Source organism: Lepidochelys kempii, chromosome 21, assembly GCF_965140265.1.
Source record: "Lepidochelys kempii isolate rLepKem1 chromosome 21, rLepKem1.hap2, whole genome shotgun sequence".
Lineage (NCBI taxonomy): Eukaryota > Metazoa > Chordata > Testudines > Cheloniidae > Lepidochelys > Lepidochelys kempii.
Genome location: NC_133276.1, coordinates 6,410,307 through 6,437,980, shown reverse-complemented (window position 1 = coordinate 6,437,980; position 27,674 = coordinate 6,410,307). Strand labels below are relative to the sequence as shown.

Genomic DNA, 27,674 nt, shown 5'->3' with positions numbered 1-27,674 from the left:
CGGTCACTAGGGATGTCAAGCTATTTACATTGGCACAAACAGTTTAAAAGGAGAGAATTCAGCCTCTGACTGTTTGATACTCCCAGTAACCTGAACTATAGCCATGTCCGGAGGAAAATGTGTGTATCGCATCGGCATGACTTCTGATGTTGGCAAACAGGAGCCATTATGGTGGAACAGACCAATGATCTATCTAGTTTGGTATCTCACGGCTAAAGCATGATGCTTCCCAGAGACGCAAGTCCCTTCCCTCTTGGTTCACCGAACTGTGCAACCCTATGCCACACTGCTGCATGGGCAGAATCTCTCCCTGAGCCCAGCTACAATCTGAGACTGCACAAGGATGGACAGTGATTCTGACCTGAACTAGAAGTGGCTGCTCCTGGAGAACACCTTGCTGGGCGGGCTCTTCAGTATGATCTGTACACTAGAGAACTTGTTCAGGGCAAGTCTGATCCAATCTGAGAGCAAACACTCAGGCGGCCAACCTAGATAGCAGGCTCCACCAAGAGATGGGTGCTTCCTGGAGGAGGGAGTGCCCTGCTGTCCAAGGCATGTAGCACTAAAGGTGTTTGTTCTTTATCATTCTGCATGCTGGGGTAAGCCTGTGGCATTTGCCAGGTGTGTCAGGCAGGGTACGGGGCTATGGGGAGTACTGCTGTCTGAGCAACTACCCATCCCAATCTCCCACATCCAGGAAGATGAACCTAGGGAAACCACTCTCCCCAGGTCTCTGTGACAAGCTCCCCTATGCCCTACCAGGTGGGCAATCGATCGCTTATGTCCCTTAAGGACCAGCATTTCCCTACATGGGCTCGCATTGCTATTGAGGTCTGCCTAGGGGCCCTCCCAACTGAATTCATGCAGGGCCCCTGTAACCTAGAGCCACTTCCATACATTCTGCCTTTTTCTATTTCTGCTGACTCCTGACACGTCCTTGTTGAACTCAGTGTTTGGATTTGGTTTTCTAGCTGTCTTGTGTTATGTGGGCGGGTGTGGGAGTTGTCTCCTGGCTATAGCAGCAGCACAATGAGTCATGCACAGGCCCTGTACTCTTTGTTAAATTTGGGGAAAGCACAGGGGTGTGGCAGAACAAGTTCACTGCTTGCAAGTGACTCTTGCAGATACTTTGGGCATTGCCAGACTGGATCGGGCCTGTGGCCCATCTAGTCCAGTACTGTGCCTCTGACAGTGGATTGAGCAACCTGCATGGAACTTGTAACACTTCCCTCCTAGGAAGCCAGTCTGTGTGTACATGGCTGGAATGCTCGCTGTAGTTGCACCACCTCTGTAACTCGTTCTCTTAACGAAGAGCCAGTTTAGTTTTAGAAACCTGGATTGCTCTCATGTTAGTACTCAGCATGTGGCCAGCACCTGATGCGTCAAAGGAAGAGACAAAAATCCCTGTTCCTCATTCTAGGAGGAATCCCCTTAAAGGGCCTGATCCAAAGCCACTGATGTCAATGAAAGACTTTCCATTGATGCCAATGGGCTTTCGATCAGGCTCCTCGTGAAGGGTTTTTCCTCCTCAAAAAGCATAGTTTTGAGGCCTGTCTAACCAGAGATCCTTCTCTTCGTCCTGAGGAATGGAGTCATGGTGGGGGCAGACAGCACAGCGATCAAATACCTGGTCTTGCCTGGTCTACCGCTCCCAGAGGTGGGGAATTACAGGTCTAGTTTTTCCGAGCGTAGCGTTGGCCTAACCATGCTACAAACCAAACTGAAAGTCTTTTACAGGCACTGACTCTTCCGAAAGGCATATGCTCTGCTTTTTTTTACACCTACAGATCAGAGTTCCCCATAAAGGGGTACTACTACATGGCCCAAGAAGTTCAGCAATTTCACAGCCTGCGTGACTGTCGTATGACTCAACAGAAAAAAAGAAACAAGGGGCAACTTACCTGGAGTTTACCCCTTGTTCATACAGCTCAAAGGCATGTCCTTGCTCCTTGTTACTCTGTCATGCTATGCTGTATAGGAATAGGGTAGCAACTCCTTAAATCATTTGTGAGCTGTCTATTAGAGCTCACTGTGTTCTAGTGTTTAGAAGCTAACAGAAACCAATCGGAAAGGCAATATGCCTATAGCTAGGCCTGGCACGCTTGTGTGTGGTGATGTGGGACCTAACTGTGCCCCTGTGGGCTTGTCACATTGCTCTTGTTCTGTAAACAGCAAAGGACACAACGCATGCTTTTAAAACGATGCCAGTCCAGAGCATGGCATGTGCAAGCAGCAGATGATGCAGCATTTTATGGGCACATGGCACCTGAGGCAGGATTTAGCTGGCACCCTTCTGTACTCTGGAGAACTCTTCCCTGGCAGGTGGTATTATTCTCACTCAACTGCTCCCAAAGTTGCCCTGGCCTTAGGTTGTGCCCCAAAGTCCTGATCCAAAACCCGTCACTGCCAATAGAAAGACTAAGGTCTTTGGGTTAAGTCCTAAATCCCTACAGTTGCCTTGCCAGGCTCTAGCATTTCACCACATCCTTTCCCAAAGCTCTGGAGTCCTTCTTTCCAAAGTCTACCTTTTCCATGCTGACCCTCCTCCTCCTCCTCCTTCTCCTCCTCCTCCTCAGGCCTTGCTCAAAGGATCACTCTCTGACCATCCCCATTTCTCCAGCAAAAGCCTGGCAGTTAGATATTCTAGTAGCAATATATCCCCAAGCCTGACCTGGCCAGGCCCTCTTTGACCCTTTCTGTGGCTACTTCTGGCCTCTTTGCAGTTCACATACTCAGCCACACTGAACTGAATGGACATGTTTTGCCTAGAGTCAGCTGATCGATCCATTTCCATCCCAGGCTCTGAGGGCAAGTGCTGAAACATGCCTCGTGGCTGGGATTGCTTCACAGCCTAGGAGCCAGTAGCAATTCACCATCCAGTTACTTCTCCTTTCAAATGTTGGGATGTTCTCTGTGTACTAATCTGAAGTGACTCAGGGAGCACTGAACAGTTGTGGCTCCAGCTCTCACTTCTGCTTCTCAACATCCTCCTGCCTGGTCTAACTCCTACCAGTGGTATCCTACCGGACTCTGCTGCCTTCCCCATACTTTTGCTGAGTATCCTGCAATGTGACTCATTTGAAGGACCTCTTCAGCTGATTATGATAGTCTTTGTGGGTGTGCTTACTAACTAAGTTAGTCACGGGACAGTGGAGAACAACATCTCTAAACTATGACAGGCATTTCTAGGGAGCTAGTGAGGAAGGCTGGTTCAGTGGTTAGGGTGTAAGGCTACAACTCAGGGGATCCAACGTCTGCTTTCTACTCAGCCACAGACTCCCTGTGTGAGCTTGGCGTGACACAGGCCCAGATCAACAAAGATATTTAGGCTCCTAACTTCTATTGTTTTCCATCTGTACAATGGGGATAATAGCACTGCCCTACTTCACAAGGGGTGTTGTGAGAATAAACACAGGAAAGCTTGTGAGATGCTGAGATACAGTGGGGGCCACAGAAGTCCCAAAGAGAGATTTTTTCCACGAGACACCTAACACCATTAGGTTGTCCTCTTAGTGTACACGCAACGTGCCTCAAGTGGCACAAGGCCAGGATTCATCACTGAATTTGGTCCACTGGTTGCATCATTAGCTTCCCCAGCTTGGGCTGGGTACTGATGAGGAGTGTGAAGTGAATGCTGATCCATGCCCACCACCATCAGGTGAGCTCTCACCCAAGGGCTATCTCCATTCTAGTCTGTTCTTAAAATTTTCCACCACTGCCACTCTGCCAGTGGTAGCAATCACGGTAGCTCCTGTGTACATGGGTAGATGGTGTTTTAACCACCATGGGGTGGGAATGTCTCAAGTACTCGTTGACCTAGTTCTGCTTCCATTGAAATCAATGGAAGCTTCACCACTGAGTTAAATGGGACCAAAATTAGGCCAACAGTCAGTGCTTTGGAGAAGGTATGGGGTGGTAGGACATCTGACCCTGCTCAGAGCAGGTCTAGGAGACACAACGGTTGAAAAGTTGGCAGCTGCCTGAGCTCTGTCTACCATACAGTTCCCATCAGTAGAACTACAATGGTGCGAAACCTTATGAAGAAAAGGCATAGAGAGGAAGGGAAGAAATTATTTAGTGTAGTGGGGATAGGTCAACAAGGGATAAGAAAAGGAACTTTTTTTTAATTTTATTTTTTTGCTGAGTATCGGGGAAAGTTTCCTGACCGTGATTTGTCCCAAGTGCTGCAACAACTTCTCAATGGAGCTGGTGGAATAAAAGAAACACTTCCTCATGGAGAACTGCACGAGAAAAAGGTCTAAAATCACCATTCATATTTTTCACAATAATTCAATCAGCAGGGGAAAAGGTAGAAGCTCCACTGCTTGGAATGGCCAAAGCTTACTCGGGCAAAACACTGAGAACTTAGCTATGGAGAACAATCTTGCATTACTGGGTAAGAGGGACTGGATAGGACCACATGGGTCTCCTCCTCTGTGTTTCTAGGGCACCCAGGGCCATAGCAGCATTAAATTCTATATTTCTGTGAACCTTTCAGAGGAAAAATAGGGATGCCTATGAGAATTTCTCTCTCTCTCTCTCCCCTACTGGAATAGGAGACAAACCTCAATGCTCCAAAAGGTTCTAATTAATGGGTTTAGGGCATCCCATCTCTTGGTTCTTGCTGGATGCTTGTCTGGCTAGTGCTTCTTCACCCACAGTACTGGGTGGGTAAGTACGGTATGGGGAAATCAATCCCACTGTACACTATAGAGGTTGAGAGCTTAAATACGAAGCAACTTTCAGCTGCTGCCTCTTGCCATTTGTGGTGGAGTTATGCCTGGTAACTCTTGTTTGGGAGGGAAACAAATATCTCTGTATGCTAATCAGGATTCGTAGCTGGCAATGTTAGAAGACAGGTTTGCATGCCATTTTATGGTACCTTATTTAGCAATGTGCTGAGACAAAGTGGAGTGAGTGCAGGAATGAATTGTGGTTGACACAGTGACAAATGAGTTTGATAGCAACACAATCACTTTATTTGAACGAGATAGGCACACCCTTCCAGTTTGGTTTTAGTCAGTTCATGTACACGAGCAGTGAGCCCAAGCTGCATGGTTCAGACCCAAACTCTCCCCACGCTTTGGAGTGTTAGGTTTAGCACATTTTGAAGAGTGGAATCAGCTGCAAAGTTTAGCCCCAGATAGAAATGTCTCTGAAGTTCACAGGCTTTCTGGATCTAGGGGGTTAGTTCAGGCTCATGGCTAATATCCACCATGTCTAATTCTGCTCTTGGATATCCTCCATCTTTGGGATATGCTGACATAGGGTCTATTTGCTGTATGAGTTTGTGCTGGCTATTAGTTAAGTGGGGTTGATTCCACACAAGTATGAATATCTCAGAAAAGACACATGGCTAACAATAACCCTCCCCTCTCTTCCCTTTTCTGCTGACTTACGTGCATTTCTCAAGACACATCATGTGTGAGCTGTGGGTGCTAAATTCACTCACATGTATTCTTTAAGCCCTATGCTCACCATTAATAAGTCACATGCTCCGGACACCATTGTGAGCAGCAGGCTGACCCCTAACACACACAGATTTTGAAAACAGTTGCCTTTTTTTGCAGAGCGCTGCCCATTTTAGGACCCATCTTTCCAGCTGTGCCAAGCGCAGTGCTGTCTGTTTGAGGAGATTGGCCCAAAGTTTTCTTTACCCGCACTCACTCTGCAAGCGCATGTACCCTATCTACATCTCGGGAAATAACCCAGACGCTCCGAGCAAAACTCACTGGAAAGCAGCTTGCAAAGCATAAACACCCCAGGCTCACTTCAGGCTTGTTCCACATTTTGCCCAGGTTTCACCAACCTCAGCAAAACTGGCTGAAGTATCAGGTTTTCGTGCAGAACTTTCCATCTAGCGCTGCTCTGCCCCTGACCACAGCATGTGACCTTTAAGAGCTTTCAAAAGCACCTCAGAGAGGTAGAAACCCAACTCCGACTGATTTTCAGTAGAACTCATGCTCCTAAGTCTCTTGGGCTCATTTGAAAATTGCAGGCTAAAGACAATCAGACCATATAACAAAAAGACTTCCTCTTTGGTCACCATATCCTCCACCTGCACAGTCAAGGTTCTTCCCAATCCGATGAAGATGCTGCTAATACAGAGGACACCCATGAGGTATTATTTCAGGCATATCCAAAGCTTTTAATTCATGGGGGTGAAGGGTGATGCCACCATGCACAATTCAGCCTACCAAAGCCAGCGATGTTTTCTGCAGTAGCTTCCAAATCTAATTCAGTTTGATTGTTGCATCTTTAGATGTGAAACGAGAATTAAAATTCTCTTTTGATTTGATGAAAATCTCCATTGATTCAAGGGTAAAATTAAAATCTATAAACTGGCTTTAACAAAGTTACCAAAGACATTTTTGTATTGGTCACACAAATGCCCTCTGATAGACTTTGTATTTCTGTAGTGCTTTTCAGCCAAGGATCCCAAGGCATTTTACAAAGAGGTCAGTATGATTATCCCTGTTTTTACAGGTGGGGAAATTTGAGGCACAAAGACACATGATGTTACTTGCCCAAAGTCACACAGTGGCAGAGCCAGGGATAGAACCAAGCTCTACACTGACTCCCACTGCCTTTCTCTGACCATTTGGGAACACTGCCTTAAGGGACAACTGGTGCCAGCCCAATTCTGTTATTTCCACGGTCAAAGACAGAGTAAAACTGGCCAATGAAAACATCACCCAGAATCCAGAGCGGCCCAGCTGGTGGTTGCATGTTCAGCCCCTGGAAGCCGCTGGTGCAGAATGCCATGCCGTCACTATTATCCTAGGGGGAAGAGGAATTGTGAATATGAGAACAATTCCCACCTTTCTAGAAAGGCCAGGAAGAAAATGCAGGACTCCTAACTACCAGCCCAGTACTCAAACCACACACCCCTCTGAGAGCTGATTCTAAGACTCCTGCCTCCCAATCGCTTTGCTATTACCACTCGACCCCCCACCAGCTCAATGCCGGGAATAGATTCTGGGACATACAGTGCCCACTCCAATGCTCCAACCCTCCTCCCAAAGCTGGAAACAGAACCCAGGAGTCCTGACTCCCACCACCCTGCTCTAACCATTAGACCACACTCCCTATCGCTCTTTTCATAGTCTGAACTGTTACAGAATGATCTTGTGAACATTAAACAGAGGCTGGAGGCTCTCTTGTGCTTCCCAACTTCCTGCCTGAGCTAAAAATGGGACTTCACTGAGCACAGCCTGCATCTCAAGGCTGGATTGCACATAAGCCTACAACAGAAACCGGACACACATGCTGTCATGCCAGTTTCAGAATGAGGAAGAAGTTTATACCATGAGGGTGTAGGCCTGGGGACTGAGCGTGTAGGGGATCCCATTGATGGTGAAGGTAACATCAGGCATCATGTTCAGGTTGTTGCATTCCACGGTGTACTGCAAAGTGACAGACATGACACAGATTGGCCAAGCCCAGGCTGCAGGGACAGCTTACCTGGCGTGCTGACCCCAAAGGCCAGGAAGCCTAGTAAATAGAGCACTCCCCTTCCCAAGCAGATGACCCTGGGAGCTAGTCCTTTGACTTGTTACTGGCAGGTGTATGGGTTAGGGGTAGGCATGAAGCTCAGAGATGCGATTTCAGCTCATGTAGTCGTGCCCAAGCCAGCTTTCCTCTAGCTATCAGTGATGCTATCTGTATGTCGATTATACCCTCAATGGAGGAGGACGTCACGGGTTAGGGGCCTTGTATCAAAAGGAGCCTTCTGAAAAAAACAACAACCCCAAACCCTGGGAAAAAACATACAGTGCTGATTTCATGTAAAATGTACTAAGTTGTTGCTGGATGGTGGTAAATGTACAACAGGGAATAACTCTGCATTGGATGGGAAGCTGTTACAACACTCAATGCCCCTTACAGATGAGACCCAGAGAGGGTAAGGGACGTGCCCAGCAAAGGAGCCTCAAGATAGAACTACGTTACTTGGTACTCAACCCAGGACTCTGTTCTCTAAGCCCTGCTGTCTCCTGTATAAGCCCATGGCCTTGTAGGCACTTTATTGTTAATCTCTAAGTGCTGCAGTCCTGCAACATTAATAATTGTCTTACACAAAAGGGAATAGGCCAGCATGAGTATTTGTAGCTTTTATGGGGACAGGGAAGGATATCTACATCTAGATTTTAATTGAAATTTGGCAGCAGTGTTTATATACAGAGACCCTGGCTGACCTATAGGAAAAGCTGTGTGTCTCTGAGGCCTTAGGACTTGCAGCAAGGATATGACCACGTGATATTCAGTGGCATAATGGTAAAGGCAGGGTTTCAATAGCTAGTGCCTTTATCTCTTTACCAGGGCTGTCTGCTGACACATTGTGTGGGTCTGATCAGGCCTTTTGAAACCTAGAGCCTTTATTGTCTCCAGCAGAGATGCCAAACTTCAAATATTCCTGTAATATTTTGTTTGAGGAGTTATATCCTGGTTGGAAATCTAGCATGGGGAGACAAGAATTTCTGCATCCAGGAAATGTGGTATCCGCTCATCTCACATTGGCTTACCTCGCCATCCATGGGCACCGCACCAATATAATTTTGCATTTCTTTTATTTCTTTGGAAGGACCGGTGATTAGAGAGGTCCCGGTGTCTACTATCGCCTGGCATCCTTCTGCACAGAAGGCAACTGTCCCACCCACCTGTATGCTGGGGAAGAAGAAAATGGAACAAGCATTGGAGAAAGGGTCTATGGGCAATGCATTCCTCTCCCCTCCGACCCAGCACATGGCTGAGCACACATCAGAACTGTGACCATTCCAGATTCAGTGGGATAGTCTGATAAGATAGTGCATGTGGTTAGACAGTAAGTACTGAGGCTTTGCTTGATAGTTACTCTGGTGTCTGCGAGGCACTCAGATACAAGAGCACAATTAACTGATTAGCAGAATTGCTTTCCGTGTATATAAAACAAAAACTGGTCATCACCAGGAGCTGAACTCAGGACCTGCAGCATCAAACCATAGGCCTCTATTACTTCAGCCAAAGGAATAATTTCCTTCGTTGATAGAAGTTAGTAGCCTGCTATTTCTCTGTTTGGCCCCGCCACTAGGTGGGGACAAATTACCCTTTGCAAGTGTGTTACATGTATGCCTTGCAGGTTATATTAAAGTTGGATTCTTGTGGCTGCTGACCAGTGATGGAGATTTCAGCTACTTTAAATCATGTACATAAAATATAAGTGAGGCTTGTCCTTAAATATTTTACATTCTCTTTAGTTTACGTCTCTGGACAAACCCTAAGACATTACATTGCTTCTAGGCAGAGATGAAGAATCAACAAGGTACATATATTGGGCTATTTAAGTCTATTTTTTGAGAGAACATTTCTGTTTTCATTCCCCCAATGTGGGCCAGTTTTTTGCAAGAGCCTGCATGTTGGGTGCAGAGCGCTATTGAAAATCTGCCCACCAGTGTCACCCTGGGGGCTGCTGGAGGCTGCATGCTGTGGAAATCTGGTCCTGAGCATTTTTTAAAAACGGACCCTAGACGGGGGGGGAACCTAGTTTAATACAAAAAGAAAAGGAGTACTTGTGGCACCTTAGAGACTAACCAATTTATTTGAGCATGAGCTTTCGTGAGCTACAGCTCACTTCATCAGATGTTTACCGTGGACATCTGATGAAGTGAGCTGTAGCTCACGAAAGCTCATGCTCAAATAAATTGGTTAGTCTCTAAGGTGCCACAAGTACTCCTTTTCTTTTTGCGAATACAGACTAACACGGCTGTTCCTCTGAAACCTAGTTTAATACAGACATGGTTTTCAAAACATAAGATGCAATTCTGTCTGTTACATGCTCATGTGACACCACTCCCCTGCCCCAGTCTCTGTAGTATCTGGGCACCTCAAACACCCCTGGGAAGCAGGGAAGGACTATTACCTTCACTTTATATATGGGGACCTGGGGCATGGAAGACAATATGATTTGCTCAAGGTCACACAGGGAGTGTGTGACCGAGCTGGGAACTGGCTCTTCCACATCCCAGGCTAGTGTCCAAAGCACAGGACCATCCTTCGTCTCTGTTCAAGAGCCAGAGAAGGCAGGAGGTTTGGGAGCATCCTTTTTCCGAAGTGAATCCCTTTGTTCACTGATTGATCATGGCATTGAGCTCCTGGGTGAGTGCTTGTAGCTTAGAGGATGAATGGCTTTGGATTGCTGCTGTTCTGAATTGACAGGGTTTAATGGTTACACAGTTTACCTCTAATCTGTGCCTACCCAGTGCCACCCCCACCCCAGCCACCATCGTGGGGAACCCCCACACAGACACTTACTTGTCTAATTGGATTTGCCAGTATCCCTGTTTAGTGACTGGCACCCAGTTCAGAGTCCCGCTGAAATGAGAAGGATCAAAGCCACCAAATAATAGCTCTCCCCCAACAGAGGAATCCGGCTTCCTGGAGAAAAGAGGATTTGGATACATCCAGGTTTTTCATTAGCAGAAGCATTTCACATTATATAATCCTATTACTGTGCACATAGCTCTTTAAACTCCTGAAATCCATTAGTTTTCTCCCCAAAATACTTAATGTTGTTGTTTATTTTTTGTATTGCGGTAGTTTCTGGGAGCCCCAGTCATGGGCCAGGACCCCATTGTGCCAGGTGTACAAACAGAACAAAAAGGCGGTCTCTGCCCCAGAAATCTTACAATCTAAGTAAAAAACCCATTCCCCTCTTGGGGCCCAGCCTGTTCCCAATTCCCTTGTGTACAAGGCCTGACCCTCAGGCAGTGGCCCATTTTGTACAGAATTGTGTTCACACCTGTTCATGTAGACTGAGAATATTGGCAGATCCACCAGATTTTGTGCCATCATGTTATCAAACACTGGGGTAACCCCATCCACTGCCAGTGATGGATAGGCCAGCCCAAGAATCCCATCAAACTCAGAATCCAGAAAAGTGTTTCCTGGCTCGCTGACGCTCTCTGCAAACTGCTGGTTGCTGACAGTGATGCCTTCAACCTAGAGGGGAAAGAAAAGCTACTTATTGTTTCTGACCTTTCATCAGAAGGCTCAGCAGCAGGCCACGTATTGTGCCACGGCAGGAAAGAATAGGAAGAATTTGGTCTTCTGGAGGCCAGGTCATGGTGTCATAACAGGAGAGAACAGGAAAGGAAGACTTTCAGGGTGTAGGATCTTGTTGTGAAGTGCAGAGCTATTATGCTGACTCATCTTGGTAATTAGACCAGGTGTGTCTCATTGGCTCCAAGCAAGAACATAAAAGTTCAAAGTTTACTCTGCAGCAAACTAAAGAGAAGGGCAGGAGTTCCTGCAGGTATAAATTTTAATCAGCCCACTCAAAAAGAAGTTAGGGTCTAATGCTCATGTTTGTAAGTGGAGTCCTGCCTTAGGTCTCTGTTATTTTCATGAAGAATGAAGGCACACTTGGGGAGAGTGTGGTTGAGTGAGATGAGTGGGGTTTAGTTGTATCAGTTGTAAATGTGTGTGTGCTGTCAGGAGTGGGGTGAGGAATCCACTCATTTACAACAGGCATGCTCCGAGGACCCAGTCCTGCAATGTTCTGAGCCCCTCCCTCGAAGTGCAGATTGCCCTCCATTCCCACTGACTTGCTTGGGAGTTGAGCCAGGAAAGGTTCTGGAGTCATGGTGCCCTACCAGGAAAGAACAATGGGAGATGGGCTCACATGCCCCTGGTGACAAAATAATGCCCTGCAGTCACAGTGCCATGGACAGGAGAGAAAAGGGGAGAAGAACCTTTTTAAGTTTTCTAAAGAAAACCAGACTCTGCTCACAGTGACTTGATCTGATCCGATGATTCCCGACAAACTACCAGTCCCATATTGAATCGAGAAAGGAGTCCCAACTTTACTGTAGGTGCTGGAATCTGATGGGTGAAATCTGGAATGCGCAGCTGTAGTAAAACAAGATGCCACCTTTATTACTATTTGTTGCTTGTATTACTGTAGCACTGAGGACAGGGGTGGGCAAACTTTTTGGCCCGAGGGCCACATCGGGGTGCAAAACAGTATGGAGGGCCAGGTAGGGAAGGCTGTGCCTCCCCAAACAGCCTGGCCCCTGCCCCCTATCCACCCCCTCTCACTTCCTGCCCCCCCGCCCAGCTCCTTGTTCCCTGACCCCCCCCAGGACCCCCTGCCCCTAACCGCCCCCCCCCGGGAACCCACCCTCTATCCAACCCCCCTGCTCCCTGACTGCCCCCCAGGACCCCCAGCCCCTTATCAAAACCCCCGGTCCTAGCCCCCTTAGCATGCCGCTCAGAGAAGCAAGTCTGGGAGCTGCGCCGGAGCCAGACACGCTGCCCTGCAGGAGCGCGCAGCCCCGTTGCCCAGAGCACTGCCCACATGGCGGCGTGGCTGCGGAGGAGGGGGGACAATGGGGGAGGAGCCGGGGGCTAGCCTCCAGGCCAGGAGCTCAGAGGCTGGGCAGGATGGTCCTGCGGGCCGTAGTTTACCCACCTCTGACCTAGGAGCTCTAGCTGTGAACTAGGACCCCCTTGTGCTAGGTGCTGTCCAAACACAGAACAAAAAAACAAGGCAATTGAAATTACTCATGCAATGGCACGGTCAGGTTAACTTGTAAATGAGAGCTCCAGCAAAATGTGAGCATTTAGAGTTGTATTTTCTGTATTACAAAGAATAATAATTCTTAGCACGGTCATGTGTCCAGTTACGGTTTGTCTTAAAGAGGAGAGGTTTATTAAAGAAAACAGCTGCAACTTGTAGACCTAAGGAAACAGGTTTCCACAGAACTTGAGTTCCAGCATTGTGTTCTGTGTTTACCAAGCACCACTACCCATCTGGAACTCTATGCTAGATATGGAGTCATCTAATGGCTGGAAAAGTGCTGCAAATAAACATATTATTGCAAGAACTTGATAGCACTTTAAGTTTTCAAATCACTTTGTGCAATAGACAACTAATTTATCCTCACAACACTCCTGTGAGATAGGGAAGTCAGTATTATTATCCCATTTTACAGCTGGGGAAATTGAGACACAAAGAGAGGGAAAGTGACTAACCTACTTAAATCCTAGGCCTGATTCTCTCTTCCACTCTGAGATCATAAAGAAATAGTAGAAAGAGGGTAGAAGCAGGCCAGGGTGAATACCCCCAGGTAGTGGTGTATTGCTACCAGAACAGCACTGAGCCAGCTCCTCTTCCTGTCCCACCCCCAGTGTGGGAAGCTTAGACAGAGAATAGCTGCACTCCTTGGGTATTCTTGGCTTCCCTTAGCCCTCAGGTGGGAGGGAGCTTTTGGAAGCAGAGTATAGATTACAGCAGCCCTTCGGCTGCTCTAATTTATATCATGGGCCACAATGAGTACAAAGGTGGCATAAAGTCACCTATTCCTCCTCCCTCCCTAACTCCTTCCTGCGCTAAGCACTGGATTGGAGTAAAAGGGAATCCTGGTCTCCACATAGTCCAGTAAGTGATTTCTCCACACAATTCTCAGTTCTTTATAAATATATTTTCAATGTTTCATGTTGCACAGAGTTGTCATGACTAGGGCCAACACTATGAAAAGTGTTCATTGATTTGGGGTCCCTCCATTTTTGGGTGTCCAGCCTGACACCCCCTTATGGCTGGACACTCAGAATCAGAGTGGCCACTTGCGCAAGATCAGTTGTGAATATCCCAGGCCCACCAGAGAGTCTTAACCGGGAGTGGAGCCAACGTCTATAATTAGACAAAATGGACAGACACCCCCCCAACACACACACAACGACACAACCCTTTGAGGCTCCTTTGACCTGTCCCTGGCTGCTAAGGAATTATACATTAACTAATCCATGTCCCAATAATCTATCGCCCCCTCATCCGGCTTCCGGCAAGGACAGAAATTCTGAGGCACAATACACACGTGTTGTGCAATGATCTGACTCCTTAGGAGCCTGCCTACTGATCAACCCACTCCTCAAAGCTGCAGCACCACTGGCCCAGATCCTTCACCCCAGCCTGTTACACGGAAAACATCACTGCTCTAGCTGCCCAGAACCAGCACCACGTGTACTATTAAGCTGAATTCCTGGGACTGCTGCCCAGAACTAAGGCTGCAGTCTCGATTACCCTGTAGTTTCCAGTACTGCTGCCTGGTACCGCTGCTATTATATGCAATGGCCTTGTAACAAAACAGATTTTTTTTTTTTTTAGGACCTAACACACAGTGTGCATGACAAAGGGTTTCCGTTTTTGTTACATCCCTTTTTCCTATTGGTTGATTTCAGTGCAGATGGTCTGGGTTCCATGCTGGTGCATTCACTTTGTGCTCTTTTGGAGCATATTTAATTTTGCCTGCATTTGGAAAGCAGTGGTTCAGCGAAGCTAGTAAGGTGACCATGAAGAGGGGGATTTCTCTAAGCACCTCCAAGGCTGATTGCCCTCTCCTCTTCCCCCCCCCCCCCCGCCTCATTTACACTGTTTTAACTCCATGGATTTTACTTGATTTTTCTCTTGATTTACTTTGAGTGGAGAATCAGGCCCAGCCTCTCTACTCTGCACCAGCCAATGTCCAGGAGCAACATGCAGCTGAGGAATCGCTACTTACCACAGGCTTTGCTGACACAATAGATTGATGGAACCCAGAGATTGGAGGAGCCAGTATCGAATAACACTGTGAAATTCTGAGGAGGGGTCCCAATAGAAATCTGTCCAAAATACTCCATCTAGCCAAACAGCAAAGCAACAGCCATTATTAGGCATAGGCACCCTGGGAAACCACAAGAGAGCCAAGCTCTAGGGGAATAACTATGGGATGGATGTTTGCAATGGGCTGAGTTTGTTTCTGGAATGGCTGACACCATGTGGAGGTTGCTGCAGCATGATGCTAGGGGGAAAGTGGGAGCCAGATACAGCTAGAGCCTGGAAAAATGTTAACAAATCCAGAATGAAAATGCACAATGATTGTGGACTCCGTCCTGCTCCAGTCAATCTCGGTGGCCCAGCTCCCACGGGCATCAGTAGGAGCAGGAACAGGCTTAAGCAGAATCCCCATAAAGATCCAAACATGCCCTGAACTTTGGGAATGCTTTGAACCAAATGTCACAACCACTGACACTATAACAGGCCAGACAAAGACCTCAGGTCTGGGAAAACCCCCAACTACTGGGAAAGTTGGTCTCTGGGTCTAAACCTTCTGGCTTGGGCCCTGCTCTGCTTGTGTGATTGTATTTTAGTTTTGGAGGGGATTTTGGTTCTTGGCTCTAGGCTACTGTCCCTAGCTTCATGTCCACAAGAGTAGGAGAAAAGTGGGATTTGTGTGTGTGTGTGTGATATACACTGAATGGAGCCCTTTGTATGGGATCAACATTACATTCACAAATCACATACCCACAGGACAAAAGACCAGTAAAAAGTCGGGCAGACAGATAACTATGGCACATTATTGTTGGCTTTGCTCACACTCTGTTTAACAGGAGCTGAGCTCAAGGGTCAGGATGTAGGGCATTCAAGGCTGTTCATGTAAAATAATGCACTCTCTCTGCTTCCTGCATGACTTTTCTGTGATTTCTGCAAAGCAGTGCCCCTATGCTGCCTCACCCCCCCTCCCCACCCCTTGCTGCATAACTTACATCCAGGTAGTTGATGAGTGGCTCATTAGTTTCTGGGACGGCGGAGCAGTCCTCCCTGTACTGGATCATGTCCAGCTTCTGGGCCTTCCAGAATTTGGACAGCTGCCCATGCTCCCTCAGGATTTTCCGCAGGGATTTGTGTCTCCTCAGGGGCACCCTGGGGAAAGAAAGCATTCACCCAGTAACCATGGTCCTGAGCAACAGGAACTAGGGAACCCGAATTAAAAGAAGGCTTGCAGAAGTACACTGTGGATTGGCTCATCTACCCAGTGCATGGCATTTGATAGAAGGCACACATGTACTGGTGTGTGGTATTTACTTTGATTGTAAGCCTAGGGGGAAGGGACCTTTTTTTTGTTTTTTGTTCTGCACCCAGTACAGTGGGGTCCTGGTCTATGACATTACATAAGAATGGCCATACTGTGTCACACCAATGGTCCATGTAGCCCAGTATCCTGTCTTCCAATAGTGGAGGGTGCCAGATGTTTCAGAGGGAATGAATAGACCAGGGCAATTATCAAGTGGTCCATGTACTGTCATCCAGTCCCAGCTTCTGGCAGTCAGCGGCTTATGGACACCCAGAGCATGGGGTTGCATCCCTGACCATTCTGGCTAATAGCCACTGATGGACCTATCCTCTGTGAACTTACCTAATTCTTTTTTAAACCCAGTTATACTTTTGGCCTTCACAATATCCCCTGGCAACGAGTTCCTGTGCATTGTATGAACAAATGCTTCCTTATGTTTGTTTTAAACGTGCTGCCTATTAACTTCATTGGGTGACTCCTGGTTTATGTGTTATGTGAACGGGTAAATAACACTCCCCTATTTACTTTCTCTATCCCAGACATGACTTTACAGATCTCTATCAGTTCCCCTCCTCGTCATCTCTTTTCTCAGCTCAATAGTCGCAGTCTTTCTAATTTCTCCTCGTTTGGAAGCTGTTTCATACTCTAATAATTTCTGTTGCCCTTCTCTGTATTTTTTCCAGTTCTAATATATCTTTTTTTGATATGGGGGCAACTTGAACTCCACGCAGTATTAAAGGTGCAGGTGTGCCATGGATTTATATAGTGGCATTACGACATTTTCTATCTTCTTATCTATCCCTTTCCTAATGATCCCCAATGTTCTGGTAGCTTTTTTGACTGCTGCTGCACATCGAGCAGCTGTTTTGAGAGCACTGAGGCTCCTAAGTGTGATCACAATACAAATAGTAAATTAGTCCTTTGCTCGGAGGGTTTCAGTGGCACCAAGGTTTGTCCCTTTGACTCCAGTGAGTTTGCATGGGGAGTAGATAAGCACAGAGATTGGCTGTTAGTGTTGAGAAATCCAGATCCATTTTGCCCACTGACGCTAACGGCTGCGACCTAATAATGATTCTTTTCACTTCCCGGGCAGTGCTCAGTTGAGAACCCCAAAGTGTGTTTTAAAATGCTCATCAGTATAAACTCTCAACCCTGCCCTTCCAGGAGGTGGTGTTATCTCGGCTTTATATCAGAGATACAAGGGGGTGAACGGACTTGCCCCGGGGGCGATTCACAGGTAGAGCCAGCAATAGACCCCAGCAGTCCGGAATCTTAGAACCAAGCGTGGAGGTGAGTTGTAATTTAGGCAGAGGTAAGTGAGGGTGAAGGAGTCTAAATTGTTATCGCTTCCAAGCTGAGGAGTTGGAAGCAGGTAAGTCAATGTTAAAACACTGTAGTAGAGTTTATGCCTGGTTCCTGCTCCTTCTTTGCTGGCCCCTTCAGGAGTGAATTACATCCATTTAGACTCTCTTACACCCATTTACCAACAGGTAATTCATATTAACCCACCATCTCCTCTGAGTCAGGTCCCCAGCCTCTGTCTCCATCCACTGGAGTCATCTCACCAGCCATTGAGGAGATATTCTGACCGGAATGGAAACCCTGCTTGGTCCCTACAAAGCTGGGTCTGACTGGTGCTCTCCCCCTCAGTTTCATGAGCATCATGTTACCCCAGCCTGCCTACCACTCCCCACCCAGCAGTGTGGTGTCGGGTGCTGTTTAAAGCCTGGGCACACGGTTCTGGCTGCTGTTTGTTTTAACGTTCACCGTTGCCAAAATTCACAAGTCCTCGGGAATGAGCCTCACTGCAAGCCCTGACCCTAGAGCTGCCGTCGCCTGGGTGCCCAGAAAAGTGAGGAAAGGCCAAGGAAGCCTGCTTACCTTTGCAACCCATTGGCCAGCCAAAGGCAAAGCATCCAAAGGATCAGCCGATTCATACCGGAGGCTCTGCTCTCACACTCACTCAGCCACTCTCTCTAACTTGTGAAAACTGAACAAAAGTTTTGCCCTTATAGCAGCTGGAACAACCCAACCCCAAAGGATAAGAGCCCTGCGATAAGGCTCATCTGAACGTCAACACAGAACCTTTGCGAGAGAAATGAATCACTATGCACACACTCAGTTCTGGCGACAAGAACTGAAACACACAGAGCCAGATTGTTCTCTGAGATGGGAGAGTTTTGCCCGCGAGCAGGGGAATCTCCCCCAGCCTGGACTTATGGGGTTTCCCTGGAACCCTTCCATCAGTGTCGGAAAGGTAGCACAGTCCTGTGGTAGGACAGAAGATGTTGCTCTGAATCTCTCTGTGCTTCAGTCCCCTCATCTGTAAAATGGGGATAGTAATCCTTCCTTTCCCAGCCTTTGTCTATTCAACTGTTAGATATTCAAGGCAGGGGTCGTTTCTCACTATATGTATATACAGCACTGAGCGCACTGGGCCCTGAGCTCAGCTGGAGTCTCGAGGTGCTCTGTCAGACAAACAATGACAGTGGGATTTGCTCCCATACTGGCCATAAATTGCTTGCTGGGGGTTCCACTCCTTAACCCCACACCCCCCCTGAGGTTAAGTGCAGGCCCCCAGTGCACCCTCCAGCTGTTGTTTTCTTCATTTGCCTGTTTTCTCCCCACTTTCCCTTCTCCATCACCACCCACAGATGTCTCTGCCAGCTCCGACGAGGCAGTGTCTGAGGCAGGGAATTAAATGACCTGGTGGAAACTCCCCTCCCTGCTCTAGATTTTCACTCATACATTTCTGGCAGTAGAGAAGATGTCTGTCTCAATTTTCCCAGAAGGGAAACCATCCCCCTTCTTATCCTTGATGAGAGCTTGTCTCACACCGAACCATCCCCCTTTCCTGTAGATCTGCAGTCATCTGGCCTGAAATGCTGATGGGGATTCCTCACAGAGTCAGTTACTTCCACCCTTCCCCACTTCAGGGTGAGCTGTAGCTCACGAAAGCTCATGCTCAAATAAATTGGTTAGTCTCTAAGGTGCCACAAGTACTCCTTTTCTTTCTGTGAATACAGACTAACACAGCTGTTACTCTGAAACCTGTCAGTATACAAAGTACAGCAATAGGACAGGCCTGCCACCTTCAGAGCAGATGGGGAAATTACTTGCCAAGAAATACTGATTATTTTTTGTGAAAAAAGTTTCCCCTCCCCTCAAAAGAAAAATGTTCTCTTTTTTCATCCTCTCGGAACCCTTTCCTCTCCCCTTCCCCCCCTTTCCTTTTCCCATGCCCCCTTCTCCAGTGGCAAAATGGAAAAAAACAAAACTGGAAAATATTTGTTTGTTTTTTGTCAAAATACCAGAACATTTCAGCAGAAAATAATTTTGTCCCATGAGAATTTTTTTAAATAAAAAAGCCATTTTTGGGGAAAAGTGTTTTACTTTTTTTTTGGTTGGTTGGTTGACCAGCTCTGTCACCGACATTTCCTGTGCTTTGTGTTCTGGTGCTTTATGTCCTGACCTGTGAGCTGTAGCTTGGGAGGTGAGGGTCATGAAACTGAAGAAGTGGCTGTCTGGCAGTCATTTATCACCTACTGTCCTGTAGCATTGAACTCAAAGCCCCTTGTGATGCAGTTTGCATGCAGGCCACTATGCAAAGTAAAGCTGTGGTCTGCTGGGCTGTATTGCATCCCATATGGCTTTGATTGTTTTGCTCAGCAAACTTCAGTGACACCAGTGGTGTCCTATACCCATGCTCAGGCTTGTGTATGTAAAAGTGTTGCTCAAGAGCGCTGGGACAGTTTTCAGAGTAGCAGCCGTGTTAGTCTGTACTCACAAAAAGAAAAGGAGGACTTGTGGCACCTTAGAGACTAACCAATTTATTTGAGCATAAGCTTTCGTGAGCTGCAGCTCACTTCATTGGATGCATAAAGTGGAAAATACAGTGAGGAGATTTATATACACACAGACCAGCACCAATGTATTATGTCCCATTGGCTAGCTATGCCTGGCAATTAACCCACAGAGGGGAGAGAATGCCTTTCCTTATTCTCAAAGGCACTGGTGCATTGCTGGAGGAAATTAATGTACCTGTATAGTCTATTGGGAGACAATCCTCTGAGCACAGCCGTTTTTGTTTGTTTCAGTGTCCTCTGAAGGCGAGTGGAAAGGGGGAGGGAAAATCGATGGTCAGATGAAACGTGCTAGAAATCAGACCCAGTTACACTGGCTGCCAACAGACCCAAGTGCCCCAGAATCACGAGGGTACAGGGGAATGCTGCCACATTCTCTTTTCCCCAGACATGGCCCCTAACCTGGCTGCAGGAACAACACAGACGGTGGCCCAACAGCCTCCCCGGTGGTTCTATGCCCCCAAGGGCTCTCCTGCGCAGGGGTGATCTTCCCAGGCCGGGTAAGCAGGCATCAGAGGCACTTTGCACAGTGGAGCGGCACCAGCCCTAAAGTCCATTTTATGCGGCAGGAGGCTGAGGTGTGGAAAAGCTGGAGCCAGGTTTCTGGCGTGGGAAGGAGGGGCAGTCAAGTGTGTGGTCCAGTAACAGCCGTACGCCATAGCATAGGAACGCCGGGCAGAGGCGGGACGGCACCCTGGATTGCCCTGGGGGGAACAGAGAAAGCATTGCTGTAATTACACCCAACTTGAGGGTGATCTGACTGTCCTGGAGAAAGGGACCACGGCACTGTATTGAACTAGCTGATGACTCATCCATACTGAATAGAAAGGGGGGAACATCCGAACGCAGGAATAAATGATTTGCACAAGCCACTTGACTCTCCCAGAAATTATCGCTACAGAATAAACAACTTTATTTTTCTGAAATTGGCTTGATTTAGTAACCGAGCCCCTACAGTTCAGCAGTTGCTCTGTGATCAACTTAACTCTACACTGTACTTGTTTTGGAGGAAAAGATTTAGTCTCTCTCCATTATGCGCAGTCCAGCCCCGTCACTCTGAAGTTCTGGGACATACTTACTAGTGGCTGGGTTTCCCTCCTGCCTGGATTCTATGATGCATCGACTAGGGTTCTTTATTCAATTGCAAGCGAGACAGTGAGGTCTGATGGTAGTAGCAAGGGACTGGTTGGAGCAAGGAACAGTTACGATACCTGGGTTCTTAGGTAATAAATCATCTTGTAGGTGAATTTGTTTCCATCTAGTAGCCAACTCTAATTGCCTGTAATTTGCTCACAGCGAACAGGTGCTCTTTTAGCTTCAAGTCAAAGAGCCTTTGCTTTTGGTGCTGAAGGTCCCAGTCCTTGCTGGCGACCACGTCTCATTGTATCTGCAACTTTTCAGTTCCCCGTTACGTTCAGGCTCCTCATCCTCCCCACTGTGTCACTACAAGGCTCTCCCCTTGCGTACATCTCAGACCTCTACCCCTTCTTTCTGCACTCATCCCCTCTCCCAAGTGATCCCTTCCCACTCTCCACTTTGTGCTGCCTCCCAGGAAGTGGGAATTTGTGCCAAGCCTGTGATGTGTCCTGGGAAGAGGTATAGATTTATAGATTCATAGAGTTCAAGGCCCAAAGGCGCCATTGGGATCATCATGCCTGACCCACCCTGTGTAACACAGACCACTGGACTTCCTTGAATTAGGCTGATAGTTGGAGAAAAACAGTCTACGGAGGGGAACAAAGCAGCTTTTGGCTCCTGTTGCTTTTCATCTCTCCTGGTGTTGATTGATATGTAGTCTAGATGCTTTTGCTGTGTGATCACCGCCTGGGGACAGGGAGAAATTCTCCTCCCACACCGTTTATTGCATTGCACCATATTATGAGGATTTACAGCTCCCTCTGATGCAACTGGCACTGGTGGGCATGGGATAGTGGACTATATGGATAAGTGGTCTAGTTTGACCAGGCCTAGGTGCTTCTCCGGAGGCCATGGAAAGTAAAGAACCGTTGTGAGTCATTCTGTACTAGTGATTGTGAAACTCAGTAGGACAACATATTAACATTAGGAAAATTTTCCAGTGGAGTCTGATGGCACACCAGGGATTGCACCGGGGCTAAAGGCATGAGCTGCTACCATTCGAAGGTAGCTAGATGCTGTAACAACTGATATTCTCTGTATGTCGGCACAGGGGTAGACGTGTAAATGTAAAAGTGAACATGGATGTTAGCCTAAACCCTGATTTGAACTCTGAGCCTGTGGATATGTCTACACCGTACACTCCTTATGGTGGCGTGTAGCATACATACACTGCACGCCCCCTAGCACGGGTATAAATAGCAGGTGGTGAGGCACTGCTTAGGTGAGTGGAGTAAACACATACCTGTACCTTTTTGGTACATGGCTCTCTACACGTCCAAGAAGTGCCTTCCATGTCCACAAGCTATTTTTAGCAGGATAGTGCCCCTCTGCCTCCCTGCTGCCTGGGCCTTTCCCTGCCACAGGGAAGGACTCCAGCAGCTCCAGAGCCTTTCCCCACTGCCTCTCCCATGCCAGAGCCTTTCACTGACTTGTGTAGCTACACACCTCAGTGTGGACGCAACCCACTTTTGACTGTGGCTTGTAGCTACACATACCCTACATGCCGCTGCCCAATGGTGTGCTGTGTAGACATAACCCGTGTGTGAATTTCACAGCTGTCTTTGTAATGCAGCCAAACCCAAACCCTGGATCTAGACACCTCAATATTTTGGGTGTATTTGCAATCTGGGTCCACATTGCATAGCTTGTGCCTGTCTCCAGGAGATAACAAGCCCACACCTAATTAGTAGTTTATATTACAGAAACTTGCAGGAAGCCCGATCAAGCATCAGGGTCCCACTGTACTAGGTTGTTGTGCAGACAAGTGACAAAAAAGACAGCCCGTCTCCCAGAGAGCTCTCAAAATACATGTCAGACAGGATGCGACAGGTGGACGAAAGAGCTTTCTTTCCAGCTGCTGCTCCCTTCGGGGGTACTGCAGACGGAGCCCCTTCCCATTGCTGCTTTCAAACGGCAGTTTCAGCTTGTGCTTGTGCCTCCCCGGAGCCCGAATGCAGAGGAAGCGTGGAGGCTCTGCAGGAAAAGGGGGCATGAGAAAGAGCTGTGGAGATAACAAACAGCCCGAGTGAGAGTCTTCTGCACGAATATGGTTTGCATGACCTTTCCGATGTCAATGGATTCCCCTGCAATGCTGCGGCTGCTACTGCTGGCTCTGGGGTCAGGTAAACATGATGCATTCTTTACACAGAAAAAAATGCCCAGTTCTCTGTGGAGAAGCCATCCACGCCAGTGGGTGTAAACTGCTACCATTCTGATGTGGTGGCATCTTACCCCGCACTTTGCACAGGTACTGGTGTAAATGACTATGGTGTAAAAGACACAGAGCAGTGGGAGCTCTGTCCCTGTCAGAACTGCAGGCTTAGACTAACTAATGGGGAATTGATGCAAAGGGAACGGCGACAAGGAAAAATATTTTCAGTATTTTACAGTCTCTAAACAGATTAAAAAAGTGAATGTGCAATTAGCATAGATACACTGTATGAAAATCTACAGCGTTCATTTTAAAATACCAGTCAGTGTAATTAAAGCCTGTTCTTTGAGAATAAGCCGCTTTGCAGGAGCGACAGTTCTGTGCTCCCATGGTGGAGCTGATGAACTCTTCCAAAACAACGGATGCTTCTTTAGCATAGAATAGCCATCTCGTTAAGCAGCAGTGAGTGCAGTATAAAAACGGCAATGATCAAATAAGCCTCCACATGTGATTGAAGTAGTTTTTTTTCTTGATGCCAAGATCATTCCAATTAAATTACTAAAGCAGTTTAATTATTATCCTTTACCTGGTTTATAGCTTGTTTTCCAGATACCTATATTGTAGCATGGCAATAACTGATGAGGAATGCCACAAAGCTGGGTGCATTTCTCCAGTGCCCAATAGGGTAGAGGGATTTAGGGATAGTTTATTTTTTAAATGTATCTAAAGGCTTGCACCTTTGACATTTTACTTGTCAATTTTTGGTCTATTTTGTTTTTCCATCTTGGCTAATTAGACAGGAAGCTCTTTGGGGAAGAGACTGGCTTGTATTCTGTTTATGCGCAGTGCCTAGCAAAATGGGGTCCTTATGCTGATTGGGTCGCTTATATGCTACCATAATAGTACATATTTACATAGTTAGTCTCCTCTTATTATTGTCTCCTTTTATGACATGCATCGCTCCTACATTAGAATTAATAGGAGTACTTGTGGCACCTTAGAGACTAACCAATTTATTTGAGCATAAGTGAGCTGTAGCTCACGAAAGCTTATGCTCAAATAAATTGGTTAGTCTCTAAGGTGCCACAAGTACTCCTTTTCTTTTTGCAAATACAGACTAACATGGCTGCTACTCTGAAACCTGTCATTAGAATTAATGTAAGTGAGTTGCATTCTGTTCAGATCCCCCACAGTAAACATGGCAGAATTTACTTCATAGGTTTGTTCTGCACTCCCTGTATTTGAGCTGTAAAGCACAGTGAGCTCCACAGATGAAAAACTCCAAAGAAGTACAAAATATTATGATAAATATAGTTGTTTTCAGCACACGCCGGACCACATATCCAAGACATGCCCTCTATTTCTGCATGTGCAGACCTGTGATTGCAAATGTTTGTATCCTATCACTTTTGCACAAAAATGGTCAAGTCCCATGGGCACATGAAGATCAAGTTCAAATGGATTTTGTGCACATAAATTCAGTCATTTGCATTCACAAATTCACAAAAATAATTATATGTGCAAATTTATGTGCGGAGAAATGGAACCTAGACTGAGGCATGTTTTGAAATTTGACCTATAATCTGCAAGTTTCCCACACCAGGCACTGATATTCAAAAAAGGGCCAACAGATCAGATCTAAAACAACTGAACAACATTATTTCAGTAAATGCCAGAGCAGCTGAAAAATCAGTGTGGCCAAAACATAATAGCCACAACTACAAATGTTGCGAGCATAAATTTATAAACTGAAAATCCTACAAGAAAAATCTATTCTGATGGGATCTGATTCTGATCTCATGCTAGTTTTATACCAACATAAGTCTGATTTCCACTGAGCTATTCCTGATTTACCCCAGTGGAAATGTGAGCAGATTCAGGGGATTTAATTCAAATTTTATTCAAGTTGCACTTGGCAAGCCTGATTTTGATGACTCTCTAAAATGTAAAACAACACAAAACCCTTCATATCAATCTCAAAACTTATGGGTTAAATTGGGTGCTGAGGTAGAATTTTTCCTGAAAAATTTAGAGTGAACCAAACAAGGGGATCTTGAATGATGACATCCTGAAATTAAAGCTCTTAAACACAGTTATCAAATTCTTCTAATTTTTGTTTTGGCCCTTTGTAGCCAAGAAACAGAAACGGGGGGGAGGGGAGAGGAGAGAGAGAACTTACTTTACCATATTCCTCTTGATGGAGAAGTGCAGCTTTAATTTTGTATTTCCTGGCCTGCTAACATTTGGAGATTTTGTTTAACTCTTAAACTCTAGAACACTCTCAAACTGCTGTTAAGTGCCAACAAATGCAATTTCACCTTAATTTTTAGGCAGGAATTTTATTAGCTTCAGCTCTTTAGGCGGAACTGCTATTACTCCAACATCCACTTTTCAATGCTTCGGTCTGGATATATGTGGCTTTGATTCAGCAAAGCACATAAGCACACACTTAACTTTAAATATGTGCCTAAATCCCATTGACTTCAATGGGAATTAAGGGTGGGATTTTTTAAAAGATCCAGAAAGATATTTAGGTGCCTAGCTCTCATTGAAATAAGTGGGAATTAGGACCGTAAATACTTTTGAGGATCTGGGCCTATGCGATTTAAGAACATAAGTTCCCAAATCCAACCCCAAGTGCTTAAATGCTTTACTGAATAGGGATGAACGTGTGTGCTTAGAGCTGAGGGCTTTGTTGAACTAGGACCTAAATGCATTACTGAATCAGACCACAGATGCTCGCCATTGACCAGTGATGCCTTAAGAAACCTGGCCTGAATAATTCTGAATCCAAAATGCTCTGATGACCTTATCAAACCATTCATAATTAATTGATGTGGACATATTTGTCTGGCTTATATTTTTGTTGATCTTTTATCACTAGGTTAAAAAACAAAAGATAACTTAAGTTTGGTCAGCATGTCACACAAATGATCGGGAGACGCACTGTGGATTGCTGAGCTTTCGGAGGTAGCAAGGGAATAAACGAACAGAATATAAAATGAATCCAAATATTCCATCACTTTGTTCATTTATACGACAACCACAGGAAAATTTGAGTTACTTATGATGCCTCTCAGTATAAATATGCAATATTGGGAATTAATGAATCTTATCAGGGAGAGCTGATGGCTACTCTGATTTATCGATTAGTTCTATTGTTTTTCATAAATAATGGATTCACTGAATAGTGTTGACCCAACAATGAAAATGGTTAGGTACTACAATTTTAGCTGAAAAACTTATTAGATTATAACCAGCATTATTTGGTGAATCTGATAAATAATATTCAAAAAGCTCTAGAGTTCTACCAACAGCGTGGTGTGGCTAAATCTTTACTGAGTAGTAGGGTTGGATCACTGAATACTGGGTGACACTTACTGTGTTTGCAGGTTAGGGAAGTGTGAATTAGGAAGCCTCCTCCCATACTTATGACTCAAATATTTGGTAAATGTTCATGGAATTATTTGAAACTAGTGTGTAGCATCAACAGTGTTTATGAGGATTAAGAGTAGCAGCCATGTTAGTCTGTATCTGCAAAAAGAACAGGAGGACTTGTTGCACTTTAGAGACTAACCAATTTATTTGAGCATAAGCTTTTGTGAGCTACAGCTCACTTCATCAGATGCATTCAGTGGACATCTGATGAAGTGAGCTGTAGCTCACGAAAGCTTATGGTCAAATAAATTTGTTAGTCTCTAAGGGACCACAAGTCCTCCTTTTCTTTTTTTTATGAGGATTAAGTGACTAATGTTTCTAAAAGTGCTTTGAGATCCTTTGATGAAACTGAGTGAGGACTTCAGGAGCTGGCATGGATCATTGGGGCAGGAGAAGTTGATGACTTCAGCTGTTTAAGCGTGTTTCCTTACAGATTTCTTTAAAATTATGGGGTGAAATCCTGGTCCCACTGAACTCAATGATTGCTTCACCATTGACTTCAATGTAGCCAGCCCTGTTTTTTAGTTGAAGTCATGAGTTAAATGCCTTGCACACTAGTTTGGCAGTGTCAGTCCTGAATGGAACAAACATATACGGAGAATATATTTTTGTCGACATATATGTAATAGGGTGTGTTTCAAATTTCAACATTTTGATGAAAATTTTTACCAAAATGTTGAATTCTGATAAAATAAATGTGGGGGAAATAATTTCACCTTTTCTGTCTTTGACCAATCCTAATATATATTTTCAACTGTCACTTGTTCTCTAAAACGTATAGCACAAACAGATACTGTATGTGCAATATTGTGAGTATACTGCAGTTATCAGAGGGATGACCCATGAAAAAATTATATGTGATATGGTATCACGATACATCAGTGGATGAAATCTGTTGCCTGTGCGAGGCAGAAGGTCAGACTAAATGTTCATAATGGTCCCTGCTGGATTTACAATCTATGGCCCCAATCCTGCAAACATTTATGCATGTACTTATCTTTACTAACGTGAATAATCCCATTAAAGACAACAGGACGCTCATCATAGTAATGCTAGACATATGTACTAGTATTTTCAGAATTGGCACTTATGAATCTGTGTTGCTAATAAGGTAGGCAAAGAAGTTAGGTGCCCAAATCCTGTTGAATTTCAATGGGATATGGGTGCCTAACTGGTTTGAAAATCTCAGCCTATGTAAATAATATACAAATTATATAT

General features: G+C 45.9%; 2 protein-coding genes across 2 annotated transcripts in view; one reads left to right on the top strand and one right to left on the bottom strand.

The window, feature by feature from the left end:
- Positions 1 to 6,362: 6,362 nt before the first annotated feature.
- CTSE (cathepsin E) lies at positions 6,363 to 15,654 on the bottom strand. The gene is made up of 8 exons (XM_073319588.1): positions 15,559 to 15,654; positions 14,535 to 14,652; positions 11,765 to 11,883; positions 10,775 to 10,974; positions 10,288 to 10,410; positions 8,523 to 8,664; positions 7,308 to 7,406; positions 6,363 to 6,780 (listed from the first exon to the last, which is right to left on the bottom strand). Exons 1-8 carry the CDS (start codon positions 15,625 to 15,627, stop codon positions 6,616 to 6,618), a joined length of 1,035 nt encoding a protein of 344 aa, XP_073175689.1. The 5' UTR covers positions 15,628 to 15,654; the 3' UTR covers positions 6,363 to 6,615.
- Positions 15,655 to 22,558: 6,904 nt separating this feature from the next.
- The window catches only part of RHEX (regulator of hemoglobinization and erythroid cell expansion), a 30,370-nt gene continuing 25,254 nt past the window's right edge, over positions 22,559 to 27,674 (top strand). Inside the window, exon 1 of the mRNA XM_073319911.1 lies at positions 22,559 to 22,989. The gene's annotated coding sequence lies outside the window, so the exon portion shown is untranslated. The remainder of the gene's footprint in view (positions 22,990 to 27,674) is intronic.